General features: G+C 35.7%; 1 protein-coding gene across 7 annotated transcripts in view; it reads left to right on the plus strand.

The window, feature by feature from the left end:
- The window catches only part of LOC111570644 (nebulin-like), a 74,317-nt gene that overhangs the window by 28,341 nt on the left and 22,483 nt on the right, over positions 1-23,493 (plus strand). For 6 of the 7 annotated variants that reach the window (XR_008600378.1, XR_008600379.1, XR_008600380.1 and 3 more), the window contains exons 18-51: positions 543-653; positions 732-842; positions 1,109-1,219; positions 2,298-2,408; positions 2,506-2,616; positions 2,989-3,099; positions 3,304-3,414; positions 4,702-4,806; positions 4,933-5,043; positions 6,523-6,633; positions 6,726-6,836; positions 7,973-8,083; positions 8,164-8,274; positions 8,446-8,556; positions 9,064-9,168; positions 9,249-9,356; positions 10,012-10,110; positions 11,296-11,406; positions 12,964-13,074; positions 13,157-13,267; positions 14,291-14,389; positions 14,475-14,585; positions 14,945-15,052; positions 15,844-15,954; positions 17,082-17,192; positions 17,267-17,377; positions 18,171-18,281; positions 18,423-18,530; positions 18,924-19,034; positions 19,211-19,318; positions 20,496-20,606; positions 20,845-20,955; positions 22,193-22,303; positions 23,332-23,433. Coding sequence is in view for 4 of the 7 variants with exons in the window: in XM_023273515.3 (XP_023129283.2) it covers positions 543-653; positions 732-842; positions 1,109-1,219; positions 2,298-2,408; positions 2,506-2,616; positions 2,989-3,099; positions 3,304-3,414; positions 4,702-4,806; positions 4,933-5,043; positions 6,523-6,633; positions 6,726-6,836; positions 7,973-8,083; positions 8,164-8,274; positions 8,446-8,556; positions 9,064-9,168; positions 9,249-9,356; positions 10,012-10,110; positions 11,296-11,406; positions 12,964-13,074; positions 13,157-13,267; positions 14,291-14,389; positions 14,475-14,585; positions 14,945-15,052; positions 15,844-15,954; positions 17,082-17,192; positions 17,267-17,377; positions 18,171-18,281; positions 18,423-18,530; positions 18,924-19,034; positions 19,211-19,318; positions 20,496-20,606; positions 20,845-20,955; positions 22,193-22,303; positions 23,332-23,433 (3,717 nt within the window). In the remaining 3 variants the exon portion in view is untranslated. The remainder of the gene's footprint in view (positions 1-542; positions 654-731; positions 843-1,108; positions 1,220-2,297; positions 2,409-2,505; positions 2,617-2,988; positions 3,100-3,303; positions 3,415-4,701; positions 4,807-4,932; positions 5,044-6,522; positions 6,634-6,725; positions 6,837-7,972; positions 8,084-8,163; positions 8,275-8,445; positions 8,557-9,063; positions 9,169-9,248; positions 9,357-10,011; positions 10,111-11,295; positions 11,407-12,963; positions 13,075-13,156; positions 13,268-14,290; positions 14,390-14,474; positions 14,586-14,944; positions 15,053-15,843; positions 15,955-17,081; positions 17,193-17,266; positions 17,378-18,170; positions 18,282-18,422; positions 18,531-18,923; positions 19,035-19,210; positions 19,319-20,495; positions 20,607-20,844; positions 20,956-22,192; positions 22,304-23,331; positions 23,434-23,493) is intronic. The other variant, XM_055007089.1, reaches the window with a different exon arrangement.

Here is a 23,493-nt window from a genome sequence, read left to right on the forward strand (position 1 = left end):
TGAGTAAAAATTGGCCAAAATGACTCAAAATTAGTCTAAAATGACCAAAATTAATCATAACTAATCTTAATGAACTCAAAATTTTCCCAAAATGGCTTAAAATGACCAAAATGACACAAAATTTGTCTTAAATGACTCAACATTTGCCTAAAATGACTCAAAACTTGTTTAAATGTCTAAAACCTGACAAAGTGACACAAAATTGATCCAAAACAGCTTCAAAACATGTCGAAAACCTGGCCAAAAAGACACAAAAGTTGTCTAAAATGACAAAAACTTGACCAAAAGTATTCAAAAGTTGTCTAACATGACTCAAAATCGTCATAAATACTCCAACTGACTTCAAACTTGGCCAAAAAGACTTTAAAACTTGTGTAAAATGTCTATAACGTGCCCAAAACTACTCAATATTTGTCTTCAACGACTCATAATTTGCCCTAAGTTTGTCCAAATAAAGCTCACAAACATGTCTAAAATGTGTCAAACCTTGTATTTCCTGTTTTTTTTTTTTTTTTTAAAATAATGAATCTCCCGGAGCTCAGCTGAAGTACCGCTCGGCCCTGAAGTCTGGACTTTCCTCCAGTTTGTTCCACCGGCTGCCAGAGACCATCGACACCGTCCACGCTAAGGAAGTCTCTGAGCTGCTCAGCGAGGTTAGAAGAACAAATAAAACTACGACTGTAAACAGAAGAAGGTCACCTGCTGGTTGGTCAAAGTTGCTTTGTTTTCAGGTGAAGTATAAAGAAGACGGTAAGAAGGAGCTGAACGTCAACCTTTACTCTCTGCTGCCGGAAACCTTCGACACTCGACACGCCAGAGAGGCTTCAGAGCTGCAGAGTGAGGTGGAGTTACGATTCATCGCTGTCTGCTGCTTTAAAATGTCCAGAAATACACTAAATATGATTGAAAACATCCAGAAATACACTAAAACTGATTTAAATCTGCCTTAAAACATCCAGAAATACCCTGAAACTGATTTAAATCTGCCTTAAAACATCCAGAAATACACTGAAACTGATTTAAATCTGCTTTAAAACATCCAGAAATGCACTAAAACTGATTTTTAAGAAAGAAAGCGACATGAAAAACCTCCTCTTCTGTCCTGCAGGTGAAGTATAAAGAAGGTCTGAAGCAGAAGATCCACAGCAGTTTGTTCCATCAGCTGGCAGAAACCACAGAGACACAGCTGGCCAAACAGCTGTCTGAGCTGCAGAGCGAGGTACAGGAGAAACGTTTTCCTCCGGTTTGTTGTCCAGAAGAAGTTTATTATACAGAGTCCTTCCAACAACCTCTCGTCCTCACACAGTAAAGTCTTGTCTTTCTCTTCATCAAAGTGTGAAAACAAGAATAAAACTCCACAAAATAAGCACGCAATAATATCGCAAACATCACACACCTAACAGTGTTTGATTAAGTCAAAGATATTTCTTCCAAACTCCAGAACTGAATCTTCAGTCTAATGCTCTCCTAAGAGAGAGATGTTTCGGCCTCTCAGTCTGCACAATGACCCTCAATTTGTCTAAAATTGTTGAAAACATCTCAAAGCGACTTAAAATTCACCCCAAAGGGATTCATTGACTGCCCAGAATTACTTAAAATTAGTCTGAAATTACTTAAAAATCATCCACAGTTATTTAAAAACTACCCATAAATACTGTAAAGTTGTCCAAAGTCACTCAGATTTGTTCAAAAAGCTTCACAACTTGTCTAAAATTACTAAAACCTGACCAAAATGACTCAAAATGTTGTCTTAAATTACTAACGTGACCAAAATGACTCAAAAACTGTCTAAAATGACTCAAAATATGCCCCAGAATTACTTCAAATTTGTCCAAACAGCTTCAAAACTTGTCTAAAATTATTAAAACCTGACCAACATGACTGCAAAATTATCCTAAATTGCTAAAACCTGACCCAAACGACTCTAAAGTAGTCTGAAATGACTCAAAATTTGTCCAAAAAAACTTCAGAACTTGTTTAAAATGGCTGAAACCTGACCAAAATAACTAAAAAGGTGTCTAACACGACTCAAAATTAGCCTAAAATGACTAAATATTTGCTTAAAATGTCTCAAATATGAGATCTTCAGCCTAACATTCTCCTAAATTAAAAATATGTCCAAACAGACTCACAGATCTTACAAAATGATTCAGAAACTGTTTAAAATTGGCCACAGTAACAGCCCAAATCAGGGCTAAAAGGTGTAAAAACACCAGAATTTAATCCATCAGACAGGAAGTGGATTCAGTACCAATGATATTAGTTTAACAGTAGACTGTTTTCTGTCTAAATTTCAGAGCAAGTACAAGGAGGCGGGTAAGAAAGACGTGAGCAGCTGCCTTTACTCCGTCCTGCCTCAAACTATGGAGACGCAACACGCTAAAGAAGCTGCAGAGCTGCTCAGTCAGGTCATTTCATCTTTTATTTCCTGTCTATTTACCAGAACAACGTCAGGTTTCTCTTATCCTGCTGCATCACGGACCATAAGTTGAATGTTGTCCACAGATCAAGTACAAGGAAGGCGGTAAGAAGGAGATGTCCAGCTCGCTGTACGCCGCTCTGCCTGACACCTCGGAAACCAGCTTCGCCAGAGAGATGAGCGACATGCAGAGTGAGGTGAAAAAAAACAACACAAAATGTCCCCGACGTAGAATTTTATCAATACCTGAAATAGCTCTCCTAATTGAGCTGAAATTCTGCAGAAAATAACTTCAAAATTGTCAAAAATGACTGAAAATTTGCTCTAAATTCACTCAAAATTTGTCTTCAAAGCTTCAAAATTTGCCTAAAATTACAAAAAATCTGATCAAAATGACTCTGAAGTAGTCTCAGCTGACTCAAAAGATGCCCCACAATGACTTCAAATTTGCCCTCAAATTTTTCATTAAGAATATGAAAGGTTTTATTTACAAACCTATTTTTGCTTTTGAATCCAAAACTTTAGTTTGAACTGTGAGATGAATCCGTTTATGAATCAAACTCTTCCAGAACAAGTACAAGGAGGGCGGCAGGAGGAATCTGTCGCAGAGTTTTTACTCTCAGCTGCCAGAAACCACCGAGACTCAGTTCGCTAAAACAGTTTCTGAGCTGCAGAGTGAGGTGAGTAGTTGAGCTAACTCACCTTTACCTGAGGACACAGCAGAAGTTATTGGTTACATCTCTGAAGGTTTTACTGTGTTGTGCTACAGCTTTAGGATTTAGTTTTCAGCTTTCACAGTATGTTTTAAACAAAATTCCTGACACGAGTTGGCATTGAATGACCCAAAGCAGCTGAAAACAACAAGTTTGTGTTTTTGTGTTCAGATGAAGTACAAAGAAGCAGGAAAGAAAGCAGCGATGAACTCTCTGTACTCGACTCTTCCTGAGACTCTGGAGACTCAACACGCTAAAGAGGCTTCAGAGCGGCAGAGTCAGGTAAAAGAAAACAAACACTCATTAAACGTTAGCTTAAAACTGTTCACTGCTGGTTTGAAACTCTGGAACTTTGTTTACATTTACATTATTTACAAGTTTACAACAGCGACAAAGACATAAGCAGTTTGCAAACTCAAAAGTTTTGTTGTGAATCCCAGATTCTTGGTTGTGAATCTAAACTTTCTTATCGCGATTCCAAAAGTTTTGTCTTTGAAGCCAAAAGTAATGTGGACAAATCATACATTTTTGTTTGTGAATCAAAATTTTTGTTTTTGAATCAAAACATTTTGTTGGGGAAACAAACACTTTTGTTTAAAAATCCATGAATTTTACTTGTGAATCCACATGTTTAGTTTGAGAATCCAAAATTTTCATTTTCAAACCCCAAGTTTTATTTCTGAAATTCTAAATTTTTGCTTTGGAAATAAAAAGTTTTGTTTGCAAATCTGAAAAGTTCCTTTGCAAAGCCATCAGTTTTGTTTGATCATCCAAAAAATTTGTTTTTAAATCCACTATTTTTTTTTGTGAATCCAAAGTTTTTGCTTCCAAATTCCAAGGTTTATTTTGCAAATTAAAAATGTTTTCTTTGGGGAAAAAAAGTTTTGTTTATGAATTCAAAGTTTTTTTTTGTGAATCCAATATTTTTGTTTGTGAATCCAGAAGTTTTGTTTTTAAATTCAAAATGGTTTTTCTCATTAATCCAGAAATTTTGCTTGCGAATCTGAAATGTTCATTTTTGAATAGTAAATATTTTTTTCTACAAAATTAAAAGTTATATGTGTAAACTGAAAAGTTTGCAGTGTGAGTCCAAAACTTTTGTTTGCAAATCCCAAAGTTTGTTTCCCAAATCCCAAATTTATTTTTGGAAGTGAAAAAGTTTTGTTTGTGAATCCAAGAAGTTTCTTTTACATATCCAATGTTTGTGTTTCAGAATCCAAAAATTTAGGTTGAAAATCCCAAATTTTTGATTTCAAATCCACTCATTTTCTTTGTGAATCCAGAAATTTTGTTTGAGTCTAAAAATGCAAATTTTTGAATAATCAAGATTGTTTCTGCAAAATCAAAGTTACATTTGCTGTAAAACTGAAAAGTTTTGTGTGTGAATCCAAAAAAAATAATTTGAAAATTCCACAAATTTTCTTTGCAAATCCAAAATTTTTGTTGACGAATTCACTCGATCCTTTTCTGTGACCTCATGACTGTAAAAACTGTCATTTAACAGATTCTTAAACTAACAAATTGAACTGATTGCTTTTGTTTCTCCTGCTTTAATCTTTCCTCCTCCAGCTCAAGTACAAGAGTTGGAAGAGCGACGCCTCCAGTTTTTACCACCTGATGCCAGAAACCATCGACACCCAGTTCGCCCGACAGCAGACGGAGATGCTCAGCGAGGTACAACTGCTCATCCTGCTGGTTAAATGTAGAAACGATCTTCTATATGGGACACAAATCTGTTGATCTGTGGCTTCACTGTGAGGCTTCCATGAACCTCCGTCTGTTTTCTTTCTTCATCACAAGGTCAAGTACAAAGAAGACGGCAGGAAGGAGCTGAGCGTGAACCTGTACTCGGCTCTGGCCGACACCCTGGACACCCAGCACGCTAAAGAGCTGACAGAGATGCAGAGCGAGGTGGGCGGACCGAACGTTCAAAGTACCGTCAGAGTTACAGGAAAACTAGATCATCTTCACGCATGAATGAGGTCTAACTAATATTCAGCCTGCTGGGAGATTAAGTTTTGTCTCGTCTTCCCACGCTTCTGTCTGGGTAGATCTGCTCTTTGACTGAAGCTGTACAAGACAAATTCAAATATCGTAATCTCTGCAGGTTTACATTCAAAACCCTGCAGACGGTGGATAAAATTTTGGCTTGTTTGACATACTTTTGGTAATGTAAATATATATATAGAGGTAATCAGCCACCAGTGTTTTATTCCTTTTTAATTCATTATAATATAATAACTTTATTTACAAAGAGGTTACGTTGGTCTCTTTTCCCCACCAATGAAAGAGAAGCTTTGCAATCAAAAAAATAGTTTTCAATGTGAAATTATGGGCATTAAAAAATGTTTTATTGCAAATAAAATAAATTTGTGGTTGAAATGTGAATCCAGAAGTTTGGTTTTGCAAATCTAAACATTGTATTTGACGATCCAAAGCTGTTGCTGACAAATGCAAAACTTTTATTGGTGAATCCAAAAGTTTTGTGAATTAAAAATTTTTGTTTGTGATTTTAGAAATTTTGTTTATGAACGCAAACATTTTGTGTGTGAAGTTAAAAGTTTTGTTTGCAAAGTCAAAAGTTTTGTGAGTCCCAAAAATATGGTTGCAAATTTAAACATTTTCATTTGAGAATCCAAAAATTTTAAGAAATGCAAATTTTTTGTTCACAAATCCAAAAAATTGTTTCTCAATTCACAAGTATCATTTGTGAAATGAAAAATTTTGTTTGTGAATCCAAAAACTTTGGTAGCAAATTTATTATTTTATTTGAGAAAAAAAGTTAGAACTAGTGCAAAAGTTTTATTCATGAATCCAGAACTTTTGTTTCTGAATTCACAAGTATCATTTGTGTAATGAACAGTTTTGTTTGTGAGTCCAAAAGTTTCGGTTGCAAATTTAAACATTTTATTTGCGAAACAAAAGGCGTGAATTAATGCAAAAGTTTTATTCATTAATCCAAAACTTTTTACTGCTTAAGCAAGTTTTGTTTGAGAATCCCAAATTTTTGTTTGCAAATCTGAAGATTTATTATGCAAATTCAAAATTTTGTTTTGGAAATGAAAAAATTTTGTTTGCAAATCCAAAAAGGCTTTTTGTTTTTCAATTCAAAATTTTTTCTCTTGTGAATCCAGAAATTTTGTTTGCGAATTAAAAAGTTTTGTTTATAAGTCTAAAAGTTTTGTTTTTGAATCCTAAATTTTTGCTTGCAAATTTAAACTTTTTGAGAATCCAAAAGCTTTGATATGAAACGCAAAATTTCTTTGAGAATCCAAAAGTTTTGCTTTGAATTACAGAATTTGATTGATGAGTCCAAAAGTGAGAATCAAAAGGTTTTAATAAACACAAAAATTTTGTCCATGAATTCAAAATTTTCATTGTGTTTTCCAGGCGAAATACAAAGAGGCCAGTAAGAAGCAGAAATCCTCGTCTTTGTACCACCGACTGCCTGAAACTCTGGAGACTCAACACACTAAAGAGGCTTCACAGCTGCAGAGTCAGGTACACATCTGGACAAACACACTGAAGCTAAAGACACTGGTTGTCAGCAGATGTTTTCTACTTGTTGTAAAAGTCCAGATGTTGTCTTGCAGATTTTGTACAAAGAGGCGGTGAAGAAGGATTTGTCATGTCCAGTTTACCACCAGCTACCAGAAACGTTGGAAACCCAGTTTGCTCGAGAGGTCGGCAGCATGCAGAGTCAAGTAAGAGCCACGTAGCTCTCAAGCTTGTTCTGGAAATACAACACTGATTTATGATTTATGATAATATGATATATTTTAATTCATTTAGATATTTATTTACATATTTTATTGTATTCTTTCTCAGTTGGAGCTCATGCAGTGGTGCTTTTAGGACACTAACATTAAGATGTGTAAACTAAATGCTACTGATATGCTAGCATTTAGGACACTAAAAGTAAGACATGTTGGCTAAATGCTGACTTATCTTACTTTTAGGATGCTAACATTAAGATGGTAAGATATGTTAGCTAAATGCTAATGATATGCTAGCAGCTAGAATGCTAAAAGTAAGATGCACTAGCTAATTGCTAACTTATCTTACTTTCAGGACACTAAAATTAAGATAGTAAGAGATATAAGCTAAAGTAAAATGGTGTTAGCTACATGCTAATGATATGTTAGCAGTTAGGACACTAAAAGTAAGACATGTTGGCTAAATGCTGACTTATCTTACTTTTAGGACGCTAAAATTAAGGTAGTGAGATGTATTCGATAAATGCTAATGATATGTTGGCATTAAGAATGCTAAAAGTAAGATGTGCTAGCTAAATGCTAATGACGTGAGCATTTAGGACGCTAGTATTAAGGTAATAAGAAGTGTAAGCTAAAGTAAGATGTATTAGCTAAATGCTAATATATTTTAGCATTTAGGATGCTAAAAATAAGATGTGTTAGCTAAATGCTAACACATCCTACTTTTTAAAAGTATCATGTGTTAGGTAAACCCAAATTGTACTTTTAGGCTACTACTGCTTTGTATGTATTAGCATCCTAATATTACTTTTAGGATGCTTAATGTAAGATGTGTTAGCTAAATGCTAACTCATCTTATTCTGAGGATGCTAAATGTAAGATGTGTTAAAAGTAAGATGTGTTCATTACTTTTAGAAAAATTCACGTTTTAAATGCTAACATCTTATTTTTAGGATGATAAAATTAAGATACGTTAGCTAAATGCTAACACAGCTTGCTTTGAGGATGATAAAAGTGAGATGTATTAGCTAAATGCTAACACAGCTTACTTTTAGGACACTAAAATAATGATTTATCTTGATGTGAAACGACTCAAACTATTTGTTTTGATCCTCCATCTGTAGAACAAGTACAAGGAGGACGGCATGAAGAGCCTCTCTCAGAGCTTCTACTCTCAGCTGCCAGAAACGGCTGAAACTAAGTTTGCTAAAAGTGTGTCTGAGCTGCAGAGTGAGGTGAGATGAAGCAAACACGAGAGCATCTGAGAATCTGTACGCAGGAGGAGAACGTTAATAAACCTAAAACCCGTTTCCAGACCAACTATAAGAAGTCCCGGAGGCAGGAGGCCGGCAGCTGTTTGTACTCCGTGATGGCAGAAACTCTGGAAACTCAACACGCCAAGGAGGTGTCACAGATCCAGAGCCAGGTACTGAGCATGCTCAGAACGCTGCATCCAAACCCTGATCCCAACCTTTAGGAGGCGTTAATGGAAGCAGGAGAAAAAAATATTGTCCATGTGCATGTTTTATTTTGACCTTTTGTGAGATAATAAAAGCATAGAAATTCCCAGCGCACCCTGAAAGCAGCGTCTCTACAGGTGAAGTACAAGGAGGACGTCCAGAAGGAGCTTTCGTCCACATTGTTCTCCAGCCTTCCTCAGACTCTGCAGACAGAACTGGCCAAAGAGGTGACGGAGCTCCAGAGTCAGGTGACGCCTCCTTCGGCTGCTGATTGGTTGTTCAGGCGCTGCAGCGAGTCAGAGAGAGAAGTTCAGGAACCTGGAAATGTCAAAAACTGTTTCCTGTGTTAAATTTGGTCCACACAGTAGTGCAGTGCTGCTCTGCTCCCAGTGCTCCTGCAACACCTGTAACGCATTTTTTGTGTCTTTTGACATCTCTTTGTGTCATAATTGTGTCTTGGTGTCTTTTTGTGTCATTCTCGTGTAATCTTCACATCTTTTTGTGTCATTTTTGCAGTGTAAGGATGCTCTGCTCCCAGTGCTCCTGCAACACTTGTAATGCATTTTTTGTGTCATTTTTGTGTAATCTTAACATATTCTTTTGTCATATTAGTGTCTTTGTGTCTTTTTTGTAATTGTGTAATTTTAACATCTTTTTGTGTCTTTTTGCTATTGTATTGTGTCATTTTCTTTTCATTGTTGCCACTTTTTGTCTCTGCTGCTCGGTGTTGTAATTGTTGTGTTGTTGTGTTGCAGGTCAAGTATAAGGAAGCCGGTAAAAACGAGGCGCCTCTTTACCGCCTCCTGCCTGAAACAGCAGAGATGCATTTTGCCAAACAGATGTCGGAGATCCAGAGCGAGGTGCAGCACTTCTTTCTCTGATTCTCACTGATAACTTCACCTCCAGTTTCGTCTCTTTACAGTTTTTTATTTCATTGCAGTCAAAGTACAAGAAAGACAAAGAGGATCTTCCCAACACTCTGTACTCGCTGCTGCCTGAAACTCTGGAGACTCAGTTTATCAAAGAAATGTCCGAGACCCACAGCGAGGTGAGGAATGTTTACGTCTAAGTTTCAAATTTTTATCTCAGTTTTTAGACTTTCAAATCTCTGAATTTAGAGTCTTTAGCTCAAAACCTTGAAGTCTTACATCTATCTCAAAATTTTGACTTTTTATACGTAAATTTCAAGTTTTTATGTCAAAATATTAACTTCTTATCTCTGAATTTCAAGATTTTATATCAAAATTTTGACTTTATATTTCCAAATTTCAAGATATTTATAGTTTCTTTCTGACTTTTAATGTACGAATTTCTAGTTTTTGTCTAAATATTTTGACTTTTTATCCCTAAATTTCAAGTTTTTATCTCAATATTTTTGACTTTACATCTCTGAATTTCGAGTTCTCATCTCAAACTTCTTGCTTTCTATGTTTCAGAATCCTGTTCTTTAACAGACATTTGTAATTAACAACAAATATTGCACATGTTGATTCCAGCTTTTTTTCACTTTTTGTATCATCAGTAATTAGTGCCAGTATCAGAGGAAGCTGAGATCTTACTGGCTCACAGTCGATGACATCATTGACTGGTCGCCATATCAACCAGCAATAGGGCTCTGAACTGATAGCGGCGGTCGGACGAGATAAATGTTTATTTCAGGACAGTTTCTGGAGGCTTCAGTGACGCTGGTTCGTGTGTTTCAGGTGAAATATAAGCAGCAAACGGTGCCGTCTCTCTACTCGAAGCTTCCAGAAACTCTGGAGACCAAACACGCCAAAGAAGCCACTCGACTGCAGAGTGAAGTGAGTGTTTATCCGTTCTGAATCGTTTTTAGGTTGAGGTTTCTGTACAAAATCACCAGCACTGTTTTTCTCACGTCCCTCTATAGTAACTGTATTTGGTCCAGCTGAGATCAAATCGTTTTGGATGAGTTTCAAGTCATTTAGAGACATTTTTAGCGTCATTTTGGATTATTTTAGTTATCTGGACATGTTTAAAGTCACTTTGAACAAATTTCAAGTCCTTTTTGGACATTTTAAACTAATTTTGGACAAATGTCAAGTTAATTTAGACCAGTTAAAAGAGATTTTGGACACTTTGAATTTCAAGACTATATCTCAGAAATTCACTTTGTATCTCTGAAATTTTATCTCAAAATTCTGAATTTTATCTGTGAATTTCAAGTTCTTCTCTCAGATTTTTGGCTTTTTATGTCTGAATTTCTAGTTTTTATCTTTATAGGTAGACTTTCTGAATTTCAGGACCTTATCTCAAAATTCTTACTCTTTATCTTTGCATTTCAAGATTTTATCTCAAAATTTAGATTTTATATCTTGAAGTTTTTAGATTTTATCTCAGATTTTTGGCTATGTCTAAATTTGTAGTTTTTATCTCAATGCTTAGACTTTCTGATCTGTGAATTTTGAGTTTTTATGTCAAAATTTCAACTTTTTGATTTTCAAGTTTTTGTCTCACTATTTCGACTTTTTAATCTTTGAATTTATAGATTTTATCTCAAAAGTCTGGATTTTATCTCTGAATTTCAAGTTGTCTCAGATTTTTGACTTTTTATGTCTGAATTTCAAGTTTTTATGTCAAAATTTTTGCTGTTTATCAACGCATTTCAAGATTTTATCTCAAAATTCAGACTTTTTATCTCTAAGTTTTTTATATCAAAATTTTATCTCAGAATTAATTTTTAAAATCTGAATTTCAAGTAGTTTTCTCAGATTTTTTTTATGTCTAAATTTCAAGATTTTATCCCAATATTTAGACTTTCTCATCTTTAAATTTAGTTTTTATGTCAAAATTTCAACTTCTTCTTCCTGATTTTCAAGTTTTTGTCTCAATATTCAGATTCAGATTGGTAGCTGTGCTGTTAAGATAAATGTAGTTTGGGTTTCATTTGTCCAGGTTTTATGAAGTCAGGCAGTATATTTCTTTTTAGAATCCAGGTAAAACTAAGTGTACTTTCCTTGTTTGGACAGAAACAGTACAGCGATGAAGGGAGGAAGAAGATGACGTCGTCTTTGTACTCTCAGCTTCCTGAAACTGCAGAAACCCAGTTTGCTCGAGAGCTGACAGAAATCCAGAGCGAGGTGTTGGTTGCTTTTTTTGTAACATTTCCTGTTATACAAGACAAATAAACCTGATATAAAAGATGCATTTTACACTTTACAGACTGGCAGCTTTCCTCTGATATCAAAGCTGAAGCTGCAGCATCAAGATGAAGCCCTAAATGTATGAAAAAAAACCTGATAGATATAATAATAATAATAATAATAATAATAATAATAATAATAATAATAATAATATGATAGAATGTGAAAATCTGGCAGCGAGGACACCAGGAAAAATACGTTCAGTACCAGTGGAATATTCAGAAACTGTAAAAACAGCAAAAATAACTGCTAATATTTTTAAAATAATTATTTTTTTAGCTGATTTAAAAACAGTAAATCTAATTTTTTGTAATTTTACACTAACTTGCCTTTTTTCTGTCATTTTAAATAAATTGTATTTGCAATTTAAGTATCAAAAATAACATTTAAAAATAATTTACCATTTTTCAATCCTTAATACACATAATTTTTCTTCCAAATAGCAGCAAATATCTGTAAAACAATGAAGTTTTTTGCTAATTTAAATAAAATAAAAACTGTAATTTTACAGTCAAACATTGTAAAAGAGCAAATGATCATTTATAAAAAAAATACAGATTTTTGCCTGTTTATTTTCTTTTTAGTTCATCATGTAAATTAATACTTTGTTGTAATTTTATTACATATTATCTGTAATTGAACAAAACAGGGAAAGTCTGTAACAGTCTAAAAATAGGATTTTCCGCCTTCATGTAGATACATTGTCTTTGAAATAACTGCAAATATCTGTCAAATAATTGTATTTTTAGCTGATTTAAATACATTTTTAAAAAAGAATGATTTTTGATGTAAAGATTATTTATAGTTTGGGTAAATTAGTTTTTATTCTGGGATTTTTAATACATTTTATAGCACAAAAACCAGAAAAAATGGCACAAAACTAGCACAAAATGACAAAAAAATAGCATGAAAAGACACACAAATGACACAAAAAGATACAAAATGACACAAAAATGACACAAAAATACACAAAAATAGCATGAATAGATGCACAGATGACACAAAAAAGACACAAAAGACACAATAATGACACTAAAAGACAAAAGTGACACAAAATAACACAAAACTGACCAAAAATGACACAAAAAGACACAAAGTCACAAAACGAAAAAAATGACACAAAAAGACACAAAAATGACATAAAAATATCACGAATAGGTGCACAAATGACACAAAAAAGACACAAAATTACACAAAAAGACTAAAAAAGACACAAAAATGACAGATAAAGACACATAAATGGCACAAAAACACAGAAATGACACAAAAATAACATGAATTGATGTATAAATGACTCAAAAATACACAAATAGGACATGAAATTGCACAAATATAGAGTAAAAATATGCACAAATGACACAAAAAGACACAAAAATAGCAGGAAAAGATGCACAAAATGTATCTGAACAGTTCTTGTCTCCTCGTCTCTGCTTTTATTGGTAAATCTCACACCAGGAGAGAAGCTGGTGAATAAAACATGTTTTTCCTCCTCAGACCAGATATAAAGAAGGAGGGAAGAAGCTCCAGACGGTCAGCATTTACTCTCAGCTGCCTCAGACCAACCAGACCGAGTTCTCCAGAGCTCTGTCTGAAATACAGAGTGAGGTAAAGAGCAACAAGAATCTTCCTCTGGAGTCTGTCTATATTTGTTTCCTTCTAATAAACGATGTTTCCTCTGATTTTACAGCACAAATACAAAGAAGCGAGCAGAAAGGAAGCGTCCAGCTCGTTGTACTCCAAGCTGCCGGAGACTCTGGAGACTCAACACGCTAAAGAAGCCTCAGAGCTGCAGAGTCAGGTCAGAAAAGATGCTGTTAGAAGAGCCCAACGGGACAGAAACAGCAGGAAAACAGAAAGAAATACCACAAAAATACACAGAAACAGCAGGAAAACATGCAGAAATTACACAGAAATACACAGAAACAACAGGAAAACATAAAGAAATACCACAAAAAACACAGAAACAGCAGGAAAACATAAATAAATAACACAGAAATACACAGAAACAGCAGGAAAACATGCAGAAATGACAACAAAATACGACACAAAAACATCAAAAATAGCATGAAAAGATGCATTTGTTTGTCATTGTTGGTCATTTCTGTCATTTTGAACAGTTTTTGATCAGTTTTAGACCAGATGTATCCATCATGGACAGTTTATTAGTAGTTTTGGACATTTTTTGAGTCATTTTAAACGGTTTTCCAACGGGTTCAGACCGATTTATTCATTTTGGTAAGATTGTTTGTCATTTTGGGCAGTTTATTAGTAATGTAGCACCATTTTTGAGTCATTTTTAACAGTTTATTAGTAATTTAACACCATTTTTGAGTGATTTTGAACAGTTTATTAGTAATTTAACACCATTTTTGAGTCATTTTGAACAGTTTATTAGTAATTTAACACCATTTTTGAGTGATTTTGAACAGTTTATTAGTAATTTAACACCATTTTTGAGTCATTTTGAACAGTTTATTAGTAATTTAGCACCATTTTTGAGTCATTTTGAACAGTTTATTAGTAATTTAACACCATTTTTGAGTCATTTTGAACAGTTTATTAGTAATTTAGCACCATTTTTGAGTCATTTTGAACAGTTTATTAGTAATTTAACACCATTTTGAGTCATTTTGGGCAGTTTCTGAGCGGTTCTAAGCTAGATTTATTAATGTTGGACCAGCTGTGGCTACTTTTAATGTCATTTTGCCCCGTTTCTGAGCCATTCTGGACAGATTTATTGGGGTGATTTTGGTCTGTTTTATATTTGAGGGTTTTATTTATTTAAACAAGGCGCTAACTCCGTTATTTACGGTGTGTTCAGGTGAAATACAAACAGGAGACCAGCGGCTCGTTGTACCATCAGCTTCCTGTTACCACGGAGACACAGCTGGCTAAAGAGCTGAGGAACATCTGCAGCGAGGTGAGGGACACATGTGGACACCTGTGGACACGTGTGGACACGTGTGGACGTCCTCCAGGTCCTGTAACTTGTGCTCCGTCTGCAGGTGAAGTATAAAGAGGACGGCAGGAAGGAGACCAGCAGGAACTTGTACTCGCTGCTTCCAGAGACAGCAGAAACTCAGTTCGCCAAGCAGATGTCAGAAATCCAGAGCCAGGTGAGGACCCTGAATGCACCACGGAGAGTCACTATAATTTTATAACTATAACTTTATTTACAGCATTAAAGTGTGACGGTAGTGGGTGTGGAACATTTTTAAACTCATTCAGGACCAACTTTAGTCTTCTTTAGGGAGTTTTCACACGAATTTCACATCATTTTTAGCACTTTTTACTTTGTTTTTTTTAACACTATGAGTTGTTTTGGACAGTTTTTTTAAAATGTTTTCAGACACTTTTTATTCATTCAGGACAGTGTTTGAGTCATTTTGACTATTTTTTAGTAGTATTGGACATATGTAAGTCATTATGGACAGTTTTTGATTGTTCAGATGTCCTGTCTTTTCTTTTTTTCCAGTCAAAGTACAAGAAGGACAAAGAGGATCTTCCCAACTCTCTGTACTCGCTGCTGCCTGAAACTCTGGAGACTCAGTTTGTTAAAGAAATGGCCGAGACGCACAGTGAGGTGAATCTGACTTTTATTCTGACTTTTATCCATCGTAGCGATGCATGAGGTTGGGTTTTTGTAGATAGACGATGTTTTCATTGTTTTAGACAGTTTTTGATTGGTTTCACACAAGTTTATTCATTTTGGACAGATTTCACATATTTCTGGACAAAGCTGCTATCTGGCAAACTGAATCACAGTAGAAAGCAACAGAGCAGATTTATTTGGAGGTAAAACCACTGAGGCTGAGAGTCTGCTGGTATGTCAGACATGTTGACTGATAACATGGAGTCTATTCTGGTGTGTTTATCAGAAACTCAGTCAGAGCTGCTGATTCCTCAACGGCCTCTTACAACAAGTTGGGAGTCATTTTGAACAATTTTTGAGTTATTTTGGACAGTTTTTGAATGGCTTCAGATGAATTTTATTCATTTTTAACAAATAGTGAGTAATTATGGACAATTTTTGGGTCATCTTGGACAGTTGTTGAATGTTTTTTAGCCATGTTTTATGTATTTTGCACACATTTTGTGTCAGTATGGACAGATTTCACATATTTTTGGACAGTTTTGAAGTTGTTTTTGATGATTATTGAATGGTTTTAAACAAGTCTCAAGTCCTTTTGGACACATTTTGATCAGTTGTTAAATCATTTTGGACAAGTTTCGGTCATTTTGGATGTTTTTTGAATAATTTTCGGTCATTTTGGACACTTTTTAAGTCATTCCTGAGCAGTTTTAGTTATTTCTGACATGTTTTGAGTGATTTCTGAGTCACTGTGGACAGTTTTTAACAGTTTTTTCCTGCAGGTGAAGTACAAGGAGGCGGGGAAGAAAGAGGCCAGCAGCTCTTTGTATCACTGTCTGCCTGAGACTCTGGAGACGCAGCGCATTAAAGAGGTTTCTGAGCTGCAGAGCGAGGTACAAACATCTATTATTCACATCCACACATTCACATTTCATCACGTTTGATGTTGGAAACGCTCATTTAGGATCTAATATTTAGCTTTAGTTTGATAAAAATATCAGAATCCTCTACAGCAGTTTAAATCATGAAGTTTAACCTCAAACACAGAGTTAATAAATGAGTCATGATTTGGAGACGTTCAGCTTCAGATGTTTGAGATGCTGTTTGTAGAATTTGATCAGCATTTTCTCACAGAGGAACTCAAGTGTTTACGTAACGAAACTCACATATTCAGGAGGAAAAACTGCAGAAATAAACTGAGAACCAAGGAAACTCTTCACTGTGGACAGTTTCTAATGATTTCAGACAAGTTTTAGTCAGTTTGGACAAATTTGTGAGTCATTTTGTACAGATTTAACATCATTCTGAAAAGTTTTAGAATTGTTTGGAAATTTTTGGAAATTTTTTAGTCATTTTGGACTAATTTTGATCATTTTGAACCATTTTTTAATCATTTTGGACCATTTTTAATCATTTTGGACAACTTTTTGAGTAATTTTAGACCGTCTCCAAATAATTTCAAACAAGGTTTATTTATTTTGGACAAATTGTGAGTCATCTTGGAAACATTTTTGTCATTTTGGACAGTTTTTGAGTGATTTTGGACATTTCTGTCACTGAGGACAATTTTCAAATGATTTCAGACAATGTTTGTTCATTTTGGACAAATTTGAGCCTTTTTTTTAACAGATTTCATGTCATTTTGGACAGATTTCAAATTGCTTGGACACATTTTGAGTCATTGGCAGTTTTTCAGTAATTTTATACTAGTTTTTATTCATTTGGAATCAATCTTGAGTCATTTAGTAAACATTTTGCAGAGTTTCAGACTGTTTATTGAATAGTTCGGGCACATTTTGAGTCATTTTGGAACATTTTGGACAGGTTTTTGCTTATTTTGGACAATTTTTGAGTAATTTTACACGTTTTATTCTATTTTTTTGTGATTGTAGATGAGCCGTTAGTTAGGATTCATCACTTTTTCCAGATGGATGCTGTCTTTCTGTTTTGTGACTTTGTTTTCTTAGTTAGTTTTTAAGAAAAGCATCGTTCAGTCCGTCTGATTTCTTTATTCCTGCAGAACAAGTACAAGCAGAGCGGGAGGAAGTCGATGTCGTCCAGTCTGTACGCTCAGCTGCCGCAGACGGCCGAGACGCAGCTCGCCGCCAAGATGTCCGACCTGCAGAGCGAGGTTAGAGACGGCGTTAGACTACAGGTGCTGCAGGTAAAGGTGAGGATTCCTGACGTCTGAATGTGTCTCTGCAGAGCAAATACAAGGAGGACGGCATCCGGAGCCTCGGCCAGAGTTTCTACTCTCAACTCGCTGAAACCGCAGAGACTCAGTTCGTCAGAAACGTCTCTGAGCTGCAGAGTGAGGTGACAGATTCATTTAATGGTTACTTTTAATGAAGGAAGCTTTACATGTTCCGTTTGTCCTGCTTACAGCTTGTCTCTACTCTCATTTATCTGACATTTTACCTTTAAATCTTTATTTTTTTGTTATTTTTTTTTTACAATTTTTCTTTGTCTTTGGGCAAATGATGAGTCATTTTGGACAATATTTGGGTCGTTTTGGACATCAGTTAAACGGTTTCAGATGAGTTCTAGTCATTTTGGATCATTTCTGAGTCATTCTGGACAGTTTTTGAATGGTTTCAGTTTAGTTTTATTCATTTTTGACAAGTTTGGGGTCGTTTTGGACATATGTTGAATGGTTTCAGATGAGTTTTATTCATTTTCAACAAATGGTGAGTCATTCTGGACAATTTTTGAGTCACTTTGGAGAGTAATTTTGGACAGTTTTTGATTTGTTTCAGACAAATTTTATTCATTTTTGACAAATTGTAAGTCAGACAGTTTTTAATGGTTTTAGACACATTTTTTGTATTTCGGACGCAGTTTGAGTCAGTTTGGACAGATTTCACATCATTATGGACTGATTTTAAGTCATCTTTGACAATTTATGAATGGTTTAAGATGAATTTTATTCATTTTCGACAAATGGTGAGTCATTTTGGACAGTTTTGGACAGATATTTTAATCAGTGTTGGAGTCATTTTGGACTTCCTGTGAAGTGACACCAACCCTGTTTCCATCAACATGTTTTATGCACATTTTGAAACTGAATTCACGCTCTTGTTTTAATCTTTGCTTCCGATGTTTTCTTCAGGCCAAGTACAAGGAGGCGAGCAGGAAGGAGGCCAGCAGCAGTTTGTACCATCAACTGCCTGAAACTCTGGAGACTCAACATGCTAAAGAGGCTTCAGAGCTCCAAAGTCAGGTACAATCAGACGTAGTATTACCCTCAGTGTTCGGACAGGATGAAAGGGTTAAAACTCTCTGACTGGTAGGTCTCTGAAAGCGTGTAAAACAGTCCAAGGTTTCGTCTCTGTCTTCAAAGTTCTGTCTCCTTGGTTTCCAGGTGAAGTACCAGGAAGGTAAGAAGGACCTGAGCAGCAACCTGTACTCTCTGCTGCCTGAGACCGAGGAGACCAAGTTCGCTAAAGCCGTCATGGAGCTCCAAAGTGAGGTGGGGGGACGCTTCAGAGCAAGTTCAGCATCAGAAACAAGACTCAAAGCGACACAAATTCAACGGACAGCCACAAAAACAAGACAAAACTTAACCAAAGAGACACAAAATGACACAACTTGACAAAAAAAACAAGAAAAACGAGACAGAAAATGACAAAAAAGAAACAAAATTGAATGAAAGAGACACAAAAAGACACAAACTTGACGGAAAATTAACAGAAATGAGACAAAGACACAAAATGACACAAAGCGAGACAAAACTGAATGAAAAAAAGACGAAATGGCATCATTTTGACAAAAAAAAGAAAAATGGGACAGAAATGACAAAAACGAAATAAAGCTGAACCAAAGATAATGACAGAAAGCACTGAAACAGTTTTGTGTTTTACAGAATAAATACAAGCAGAAAGGCCGACTGGAGATCAGCAGCAGCGTCTTCCACCAGATGAAGGAAACCAAAGAGATGGAGTTCGTTAAGCAGATCTCAGAGCTGCACAGTGAGGTGAGACACACACTTTCTGCAGCCACAATCCACATGTTTCTGACCACGTGTCAACTAAACATGTTTCTTTTCTCCAGCTCAGTGTTCACTGTTCTGTTTATGTCAAAGAAAACTAACTGCTGCTCCTTGTTCCTGATGAAACACTGAAAAAACGTCCATCTGTGTTGCTTTTCCAGTCAAAGTACAAGAAGGACAAAGAGGATCTTCCCAACTCTCTGTACTCGCTGCTGCCTGAAACTCTGGAGACTCAGTTTGTTAAAGAAATGGCCGAGACGCACAGCAAGGTGAGGAATCTGAGTGGATATTGCAGAATGAGCTTCGGCTTTGATTTGTTTTCTTTAACAATGTTACGGATTAATATTTAATCAAGACATTCAGCACTAAGTTTGCAGGAAAATTCCTCCAAATGATGAATCGGTCGCTGTGGGACACAAAAGTTTTCTGTATTTGATGTTTTTGTTCATCGTGTTTCAATGAAATATAACGTTATCAGTATTTAGTGTTTTTACACACAATCTGCAGACGGTTAAAGGTTTTTTTTAATTATCTAAATATGTGGTCAGTGGTCTCGAATTTGAAATTAAATCAAATAAAATGAAATCGTGTTTGTGTATGTAAACATCGAAATATAAAACTTAATTACAGCAAAACTGTTCATGGTTTAGGTTGATATCTTTATTTTCCCACTCTCAGTGCAGCCTCTTATGACATAAAATCACACAACTAAGACACAAAATGACAAAAATGAGACAGAAAATAAGAAAAATGAGAAAAATCTTTTCCAAAGAGACATACAACAATTTAGAACTTGATGGAAAACAACAAAAACGAGACAAAACTGTACCAAAGAGACACAAGATGACTCGTACTTGATGAAAAACAACAAAAACAAGACAGAAATTAAGAAAAAAATGAGACACAAAATGAAACAAATGAGGCAAAACTGAATCAAAGAGACACAAAATTACAAAAATGAAATAGAAAACAATAAAAGTATTTTTTTTAAACTGCTCTAAAGAGACACAATGAATCCAAAACTTGACAGAAAACAACAAAAATCAGACACACCTGAACCAAAGAGACACAAAATGACACAAACTTGGCGGAAAACAATACAAATAAGACAGAAAATAAGAAAAATTTAACAGTGAAACGAAGAGGCAGAAAATGATTTAAAATTTGGACAACAACAAAAACTAGACAAAATGTTTCTAAAGGGACACAAAATGACTCAAAACTTGATGGAAAACAACAAAAATGAGACAACAAATAAGGAAAATGAGACACAACTGTTCCAGAGAAACAAAATGACTCAAAACTTGATGAAAATAACCAAAAACGAGACCAAACTGAACCAAAGAGCTAAAAAACATCATATTTGTTTTTTCGTGAGATTTTGTAAAAGAAGCCAAATGTGTTCTGTTGTGTTACTGATCTGTGGTTGTTGTTTCGTGTCTGCAGAGTAAATACAAGGAGGCCGGTAAGAAGGACCTGGTTAAAAGTCTGTATTCTGTGCTGCCGGAGACCAAAGAGACCCAACATGCTAAAGAGCAAAGCCAGCTGTGCAGCGAGGTAACGTCCTGTTAGAATCTGAACACTGACTGATGATTAGAAAACGTTTCTGTAGTTATGTCAGCACATGAATAAAAGTGGGAGTTTTCATGGAAAACATGCAATCGTCTGGGTAGTGTAGATTCCTCTAAGCAAACCCGGCAGTAAATAGAGAATGACATTTAAAACTAATGCTTCCAAATCAGAGTTGGTGACATTACAAAGCCATACTTTGTTGATGTTGTGTTTTGTGTTGCAGAAGTCTTACAGGGAGGAGGGCAGGAAGGAGGCCGGCTGCAGTTTGTACGCTCAGATGCCTCAAACCATCGAGACCGTCTTCGCTAAGGAGCTGACCAAGACGCAGAGCGACGTGAGTTTGATCTGACAACCATCGTAGTGAGACGGAATTCAGTTCTGTCACCTGTTTATGTAGCTGAACCCCAGAACACCTAGCAGGTTGGAAAAGCACATTTTCTTTTACAAATCACCAGAATGACACCATTTATCAGGAATAATAGTCAAATTATATGAACCAAAATGTCGCAGTTAATCTGTAAAAAGAGAATTTTGCACTCTACGTTATAGTCTGTCGTGTGGATTTACTTTTTCTTTGGTCCACAGTTCAGAAAATTTAAAAATGTACATCTCAAGTGTTTTAATTATTAAAAACACTAAAATCCAGACTGTGATGAGTAAACAGCTGAATTAAACGAGTCTGTTGGATTCTGAATTTAAGGTCGTCTGTCTTCATAAATCTGAAGAATCGTTTCCCTGAGACTCTGTGGGTCACAGATGAGGGTAATAGTTTGGGGTCAGTTGCCCCAGAGGCAGGAAACCAGAGCCGTGGGTAAAGTGGGACAGCGATGCTTTTCTGGCTTCGTGTCTGTTGACCGAGCAATGCTACGCTAACTGGAGCGTAAAACCAGCGACACGACCAGCCGTCTGCAACCCGCTGAAGAACGAGAGCAGCGACTAACCAGGAACAATACTGTCCTCCAGACTGTTAGACAGGACTCCTACCTGGTAGTCTCTACCAAAATGACCCAATACTCAAATTTTCTTATTTTTGTGGAACCAATCAATTTTAAGTTTTTAATGGCTTTTTTAGGATCCGTTTAGTATTATGGCTGTGATTGTACTAAAACAAATTACACTTGGAGACCTAAGAGTGATTCTGGCATCCAGAAACTTTTTCCACCACTGTATTTGTTGCTATTAAAAAAAAAAAAAAAAAAAAAAAGAATACGGAAAAAGGATTTTAAAAATGTAAATGTTTTGCCTTTTTTTCGTCAAATTGCAGATCCAACCTGTAAATAAGGTTTTATAAATAGTCTCTAAATTATAAATGACTGTTTACTGTTCATTATTTTCACTTTATCGTGTTGCGGCTGCTGGATTGTCTCCACAGAAACAGACATTTGTTATTTTTATGGATAAATCACACACTTTGATTGGCAGCAGGTTTGTTCTTCTCCTGATGTCAATCCTTCATTTAGTCATCAGATATTTCCTCCGTCCGTCTCACTGCTGCTTCTTCCTCGTCTCTCCTTCCTTTTGTATTCCTGCCTCTCCGCCCTCAGGCTCGTCTTCTTCTTTGTTCCCTTTAGAAATTCTACAAGGAGAAGTTCAACCGGGAGAAGGGGAAGTCGAGCTACAGCAACATGAAGACGCTGCCGGAGGTGGAACATGCCATGGAGGTCACCAGGAACCAGAGCGAAGTAAATCAACACATGGAACGTACTAGTTTACTGCTTTATCATTTAGTACTGATTTAACCGTGGAGAACAGAGGTTCAGGTCAGTAATGGAGCAGCATGAGGTCAAAGAAAAGGAGGAAAAACACTAAACCAAGCTGCTCAGCTGTTCTGAGACATTTTTGGGCAATTTTTGAGTCATCATGGACCGTTTTTAAATAATCTTGGATAAGTTTGAAGTCATATTGAATAAACTGAGTCATTCTGAACAAAATTTGAGAAATTTTCAACAAATTCTGAGTCACTCTATCAATGTTTTGTACAAATTGTAATCATTCTGGACCAATTTTAGATCATTGTGAGCAATTTTGAATAATTTTGGACAAGTTGGAGTAATTTTTGGCCATTTTTGACTCACTTTAAATAACTTTGAAGCAGTCCTGGACAGGTTTTGAGTTATTTTGGACAAATTCTGAGTCACTCTGTAGATATTTTGTACCATTTTGAGTCATTTTGGATGAATTTTAGGTAATTGTGAACAGTTTTGAATCATTTTGTACAAATTTGAGTTATTTTTGATCATTTATGACTCAATTTAAACAACTTTGAAGTAGTCCTCGACAAGTTTTGCATCATTTCGGACAAATTTTGATTGAGTTTTGACAAGTTTACAATATTTTTCATTCTGCAGTGACTTTGTACCAAATTTGAGTCATTTTAAACACATTTTAGTCAGTCTGGACCAATACTAAGTCATTTTCATCCAATTTTACGTACTTGTGAACAGTTTTCGAATCATTTTGGACCAGTTTGAATTATTTTTGACAATTTTTGACTCACTTTAGGTTTAGTGTTATTCTGATTCTAAGCAGCTCCATTACTGATCTGTTGAATCCATACTTCTCTTTATATAACCCGATAGTCTGATAATTTAGCTCTAGTTGAATCTATTTTATCAGTGGTTCTTAGAGATCAGTTTTGTCTTATTCTATTTTTGAAATTTCCTTGCCCTGTTGTGTTGTTTGTGTTTCTAACTGCCTCTGCTGGTCCCAGGTCAGCTACAGAAAAGGTAAAGAGGAGCTTCATCACTACAACACGGCACCGGATAGACCGGACATCGTGAACGCCACCAACGCTGCCAAACTGGCCAGCGACGTGAGTCTGTGTGTGGTTTCTTTGTGTGAACACGTCACCACGTGGCATCCAACGCTGATT

This window comes from Amphiprion ocellaris, chromosome 22 (assembly GCF_022539595.1).
Source record: "Amphiprion ocellaris isolate individual 3 ecotype Okinawa chromosome 22, ASM2253959v1, whole genome shotgun sequence".
Lineage (NCBI taxonomy): Eukaryota > Metazoa > Chordata > Actinopteri > Pomacentridae > Amphiprion > Amphiprion ocellaris.